We start from the raw sequence: 6858 nt of genomic DNA on the forward strand, positions 1-6858 counted from the left end.
ATGAAGTTTTTTTTCTTTTATGTCCTTCCCTCATCTACCTAGTTACTTTGATAGTAGTTCCATTTTTCACCACTGGGTTAAAAGAAATTCCTAAATTTATGGAAAGGGAAATCTTGTATTTATGGAAACTTTCTGTAGTCTTCAGTAATCAAGGTCTTTTGAAGTACATATTATTTGTACAACATTACAACAATGACATCATTTAAAACGTGAGTGATATTTTGAACATGAAAAGCTACCACAACCCATGAGCAAAGATAAAGTAATAGTCCAACTGCACCATAGGGTAGTGTCGGGTTTTCTAGTCTCCCAAGTGAAAATGTCTTCTCTGTATTGTACATTTATCAAAAACTTCTCATCAAGAGGATCGTGCGGGCTAATTTAATGCTGTAGGAATATGTTAGCTCGTTGAAAATGAAAATCAGTTGTTTAGAACTGGAATATAGCATACCTCGTGAACTGCTATACAAACACCACCAATTGTTTTTAAAAACATGTGCTTTACTGTTATCCTGGTTTGAGCTGTATGTGACTCCAGGGTGACAGGTGGTGGACACTTATCTGACCTCTACAATGGCTGAGCAAAACACAAAAATGGTAATTCCGGATGGGCAGCTAACACTGATCCTGCACACTTTCCAGAAAAGAATGGTGATAAAGGGAGGACTGAAGCATGTGGTCTGTCACGTGACAGGCGAACACGTACGTTGGTCGCTGGGATGAGATCTGTGGTGACGTTATGACGTCCGTGTCAGATAGGTGGGGGGTGCGCGTGTTCGTTCTTTTGGCCGCGGCGACGGTGATCTGCGTGGTGACATCATGACGTCAGTGTCTATATAAAGTAGGGTACGACGGTGTTCGTCCTTTTACATTGTCTGCCGCGGCGGCGGCGATCTGCGTGGTGACGTCATGACGTCAGTGTCTATATAAAGTAGGGTGCGAGGGTGTTCGTCCTTTTCTATTGTTGGCGGTAGCGGGAGTAGGAGAGGAATAGGAATGGCGCCGGTGAGTGAGGAGTAGGCCTCGGCTTTTCGACAGCTTGACTGCTCCGCCAGCGCCGAGATTTTTTGTGGCCTGTTGGCAAAGGTTTAGCAGAAACCGTCCCAGATACTTGGATTTTAAAACTCTGCTCTGTCGCGGCACATTGTAGGCAGCTGGGAGCCATTGTGCATCGTCCCGAAGATTAGTTCACCTTCTGTTTCTTGCATTTTTAAACGTAACTCATTATATCCATCAACTTGTTGTTTGACAACCGGCCTGGACTTTATCGCCACTTGATAACATTACAGTGATACAGCATGGAAACAGACCCTTCGCTCCAACCAGACCATGCCGACCGTAATCCCAAGCTAGTCCCACTTGCCTTCTTCTGCTTCCCCCCCCGCCCCAAATCTTTCCTATTCACGCCCTTAACCAAATGTCTTTTAAACATTGTAACTGCCTCCAGAAACTACATCCTATGGTAGGTCATTCCACACACTGTTTAAACAAAAGGGGTTGCCCTTCATGTCCTTTTTAAATTTTTCTCCTTTCACCTTAAAATTGTGCCCCCATTCTTGAAATTCCCCCACCCGACGAAAAAGACACCTACCATTAACCCAATCTGTACCCTGCATTACTTTATAAACCTCTATGAGGCCGCTCTTGCATCCTGGAAAATCTCCTCTTAACTTTCTGCAGAGTCATACCCTTTCAAAACAGGGCGACCAGAACTGGACACTGATCCTAAAGAGGCCTCCTGTACCTCCTCAACATAACATTCCAACTCCTATATTCAAAGGTCTGAGCAATGAAGGCAAGCATAGTAAACACCTTGCCCTATTGATATGTGATGCGAATTTCAAATAATTTGTTATTTGAGCCCCTAGGTCTTCGTTCTAAACACTGCCCAAGGCCCCACTTTTAATTGTATAAGACTTGTCTTTGTTTGTTTTACCATAGTGCAATACCTTGCATTTATCCAAATTAAGCTCCATTTGCCATTCTTCAGCCCATTGATAATTGATCAAGATCTCTTTGTAATCTTAGATAACTTCCTTCACTGTCCACTATACCACCAACCTTGGTGTCATTTTCAAACTTACTAATCATGCTTTCTATATTCTCGTCTAAATCATGTATATGAATAACAAGCAAAAGTGGACCCAGCACTGATCCTTGTGGAAGACCGCTGATCATAACCCTCCACCATCACTCTCCTGTCTCCTGAATGTCAGAGTTTGTAGTTGAGATGCGGCTATTTGGTGCTTGTATTTTCTCATATGTTCCTTTCTGTCCACAGAAGAAGTCATCTGTACACCTCAAGGCCAAGAAGAAGCCTGTTTGGAGATTCACCCTCAACCTCTCTAACCCAGTAGAAGATGGCATCCTTGACTGCAGCAACTTTGTAAGGAATTTAAAACCGACATAACTACTGGAGTCACTGGAAGTCTTGAGTTAAAAACAGAATTTGCTCAAAATGCTTGCTTGCTTGTTTTGCCAGCACCTGGAGAGAGAAACAGAGTTAATGTTTCCAATCTGCAATCTATTGTCAGAACATTTGTTGAAGATGCTAATGTCAACCCGAAGCATTAATTCCCTTTTTCTCTCCCAGGTGTTGGTTGACCTGCTGGGTATCCCCAGCACTTTTGGGTCATTATCATAAACACCAATTTGCCCTCTTTATTTTCTGCCTGCCTTGACCCCAAATTCTCTGGATTCCGAGGTGGGAATGGCAATTTTCCTTTGAGTGTTGATGGATTGATTGGGTATTACAGTAGTGTGTGGCCTATCATCTTGTGTGTCATGGAACAAGTCGATTCAGAGTGGGATCTCCACAGCTTCTACAGGAGGCAGTTAGAACTGTGTTTTTACCCTGTATAATAACTATTGAACCTTATAGGTAGTGACACTGGGAATTGGTATACTTCCAAGGATGGTCAAAAATCCCCCACCCGTACAAATTGGCCATGAGAAAGGCTGATGAAATGAAGGTGGTTTATATTAGTGTGACTATTCACAATTTAAGTGGAGGTGGGTGCCTTAAGTGACATGGATCGATTTAAAATATATTAGGTATTAAATGGGTTATGCCCCCGTGCCCCAATCTTGCATATGGCAGTAGATATTGCTGTGTTCTGTTCATGACTTCTGTTCACTATAGTTTGTAACAGCTGTGTTTCGTTAGACTCTGTAGAATGTTACCAATAATGACTGCCTTTTATGTTGTTGCTGTACTGATCCCTTTGTGAGTATTGGTTTAAATTCAGCACTTCATTCTGATAGAATGATTTCCACAGAAACTGCATGCTTTTACCAGGTGTTTCAGCACCTCCATTCCCATCAAGATGACGGAGTCTTAACTGCAGAAAAAATTGGCACTACCCTTACTGTGACATCCACAAACACCTTTTAATGTTGGAAAAAATCCCAAGGCAACATTAATTGAGTTAGTTGTCCTGTTACGTGTCTGAGTAGGCTTAGAATTTTAACGAGTATAACTTTGGAGAAGGAGGCGGCTTTGAATTTAGTCTGGTTTTGTTGTCTAAAATGAAGAGGGCAACTAGCAGCTGCAAGGTCCTAGAACTTGAGTTTTTGACAAACAATTAAATTTCATTCTGTCCCACCCTTTAACTCTTGGCCCTTCTAACTGCTTTGTTTTGGCTAGGGTCCTCGTCCCTAGTCTGTGCCTAGGGTTTCCTTCCCTAGTGTCCCATGGTTTTATGTTCCATAACAGGAGCAGTTTCTGCGGGAGAAGGTGAAGGTCAGTGGGAAGACTGGAAACCTAGGCAACATTGTCCAGATTGAGAGCCTGAAAAACAAGATCACTGTCACGTCGGCCAAAAAGTTTTCCAAAAGGTAAACATTTTGCTCCTTGTGTCATTTCCGGAGGTGGAATGGGAGGTTGAGGCTTCTGAGTTCTGACTTTGTGCCATTACCTCAAGGACGGAAGTGGTTTAAGAATGTGTTCCCTGCCAACATTTATTTTGAATAGTTTTATTTTTATAAAAAATGCTTAATTTACATGTTGTACAGAGCATTGAAAGAGTCATATTTGACATTTGTGCGATGCTGCTGTGGTTGAAAATCCATGTTGTCTCTGAGCAAGCTACTTGATTAATACCATCAGGTGTGGGGGTGCAACCAATCATGTAGCAAACGCATCACAGCATGGTACAGCACCAAGAATGGGCCATTTGACTGGCCTGTAAATGTTGTCGTCCCTGCAAAATTCATATATTTATCCAACTCCCATTTCGATGTGTCAGGTTTAATTTTGGATTAATTGACTGATCTTCTCTCAGCATATTGCCACTGTACCTTGCTTCACATGAGATATGATGCTGTTGGCTTGATTGTGGTGTCCTGTGCCACTTAAGCTTTTGTTGGTATCAGTGCAGACAGTTGTTAGTAAAACCATTGGACCTTTAAAACGTGCAGATATCTGCTTAAGGGCCAGATGTTTCACTGATGTTCAATCTGAAGAACTTGATTATGCTGTCACCTTGACTTAATGCAAGGAATGACTGAACTGTGTGGAATGGTGTCCTGTCCATGAGGAAGGCTTCAGCCTTCACCCTGGGCGGAATAATACTAACATTTATAGGGCTTTTTGTAGAACTTCTGAAGCACTTTATATTGTTGAATCAACTGAAGTTTAGTCACTGTAATGTAAGAAACATGCGTTATGACTGTGATGGGAGTAATCTTGACTGCATCTCTTATGCCCCCTCAGATATCTGAAGTACCTGACCAAAAAGTACTTGAAGAAGAACAACCTGCGAGACTGGCTGCGGGTTATCGCTTCTGATAAAGACAGCTACGAGCTCCGCTACTTCCAAATCAGCCAAGATGAAGAGGAGTCAGAAACGGAGGATTGAACAGAAACCTGAGTTTGGAGACCAAAGACTCTTGTACAAAAAAAGTGGTTTTCAGAGTGCATCTATATAAAATGTTATTAACTTATTAATAAATCATAATTTCACAGAACAGTTGTTTGGTCCAGAAATTTATATTTGCTGAAAAACACATTGTGTTAAAGCTTTTGACCTTGCATATGTCAGGACATTATAATGTGAGAAGGGCCCTGATGAATTGGCAAATGAACTCTTGTTAAGGGCGGTTGTACCAGTTTGATGATGACTGATGTAACTGGTGTTTTTTAAGTGTAAACTAAAATGAGGAAAAACAATGCAAAGGTAAAGTTGCCATTATCCTATTGGACCATAGGCTGCTCTCATTTGAGCACAGATCTCAGTAATTTATAAATTAAATATGATACAGTAGGAATGCATGATGTGGAAACAGCGGGTTGTTGATGTGAGCACATCTGTAGTAAGTGTTGCTCAAGGAAGTTTAGCTTGGTGTTGAGTTGGAGTCTTGAGCAGATGTTTCAGGGAAAGAGCAAAGTTACCTTGACACTTGCTCCAAATAACAGTTGCACCACTTCTTTATTAAGATGGAAAGTAACATAGTTGATTGAGACTGGAGTCCTGAATCTAAAAAGAGTAAGCTAAAGTACTTTGAGATGTTGGATAAGCAATGGCAGGCATGTATAGAGAGTGTGGAGGAAGTGTGATGGTTTGTCTTTCTGGTATGAAAGTAAAGTGGAAAAGATGACCTGGCCATGGCAGATAAAGGAAATTAGGGATAGTATATCCAAAGGAAGGGACATATAAATTGGCCGAAAAGAACAGTAGAGCTGAAGATTAAAAAATAAAACTGTTTCAACAAAGGATTGATGTAGTGAAAATAAGAGTAAGTGAGGAATCATAGAATCCCTACAGTGCGGACACAGGCCATTAAATCCATCAAGTCCACACTGACCCTCTGAAGAGCATCCCACCAGATCCACCTCCTACTGTAACCCTGCATTCCTCATGGCTAGGCCACCTCACCTGCACATTCCTGAGACATTATGGTCAATTTAACATGGCCAGTCCACCTGACCTGCACATTTATGGACTGTGGGAGGGGAAGAATGTGCAAACTCCACACAGACAGTTGCCTCGGGCTAGAATTGAATCTGGGTTCTTGGCACTGTGAAGCAGCCATTGCTGACTACTGAGTCACCATGTCGCCCCTTTGAGGAAGCCTGGGGGAAACAAGCTGATTGCAAAAGTTTTTATAGGTAGGTGAAGAGAACATTTATGCAATATGAATATAGATCTTTTGTAATCAACAATGGAAACATGCATAATTTTAATAGGACTAAACAGTGTAAATGCAGGAAGGACATTTCCAATGACCAGGGACTCCAGAACAAGGGCTGAAAGTCTAAGAGTACTGGGTAGACCATTTAAGATTGAGATGAAATTTCTTCACCCGGAGTGGTGAGCTTGTGAAATTCTCTCCACAGCAAGCAGTTGAGGCCAAAACATTGAATACTTTTGTCAAAGAATTGTCCAAATTCAAATCAAGTTCACGTGCAGACCTTGTGAAATTGACACGCTTGTTTATTTCACGATATTAGAAAGAGGTCAATGATGGCTCAGGTACAGAATGGCTGCTCCGCACTGATGAGTCAGAACCCCTTCCCTCAGTTTGCAGTTGATAGGTTGATCACAAGACAAATCAGGTCTAACTACGATAGATAGTTCAATAATATCAAAAAAGGCTAACAATGCCAGCATTGAACAATCAGTAGCATCCTGTGCAGAGTGGCTCATGGTCTGTGGTTATTAATATTAAGCAGTTTGGTGACGTCTTGCCTGCAGGGGCATTGTTTTAGTTAGGGTTCCCCATAGAGAAATGATTTGGAGATGCCGGTGTTGGACTGGGGTGTACAAAGTTAAAAATCACACAACACCAGGTTATAGTCCAACAGGTTTAATTGGAAGCACACTAGCTTTCGGAGCGACGCTCCTTCATCAAGTGACA

General features: G+C 41.8%; 1 protein-coding gene across 1 annotated transcript; it reads left to right on the forward strand.

Moving 5' to 3' along the window:
* Window positions 1-894: 894 nt before the first annotated feature.
* Window positions 895-4968, forward strand: LOC122556116 (ribosomal protein eL22-like 1). The gene is made up of 4 exons (XM_043702577.2): window positions 895-1005; window positions 2282-2386; window positions 3716-3837; window positions 4715-4968. Exons 1-4 carry the CDS (start codon window positions 997-999, stop codon window positions 4857-4859), a joined length of 381 nt encoding a protein of 126 aa, XP_043558512.1. The 5' UTR covers window positions 895-996; the 3' UTR covers window positions 4860-4968.
* The last annotated feature ends 1890 nt before the right edge of the window (window positions 4969-6858 follow it).

This window comes from Chiloscyllium plagiosum, unplaced genomic scaffold, assembly GCF_037043375.1.
Source record: "Chiloscyllium plagiosum isolate Xiang-an unplaced genomic scaffold, Cpla_swu_hap1 HiC_scaffold_13, whole genome shotgun sequence".
Classification (NCBI taxonomy): Eukaryota; Metazoa; Chordata; class Chondrichthyes; order Orectolobiformes; family Hemiscylliidae; genus Chiloscyllium; species Chiloscyllium plagiosum.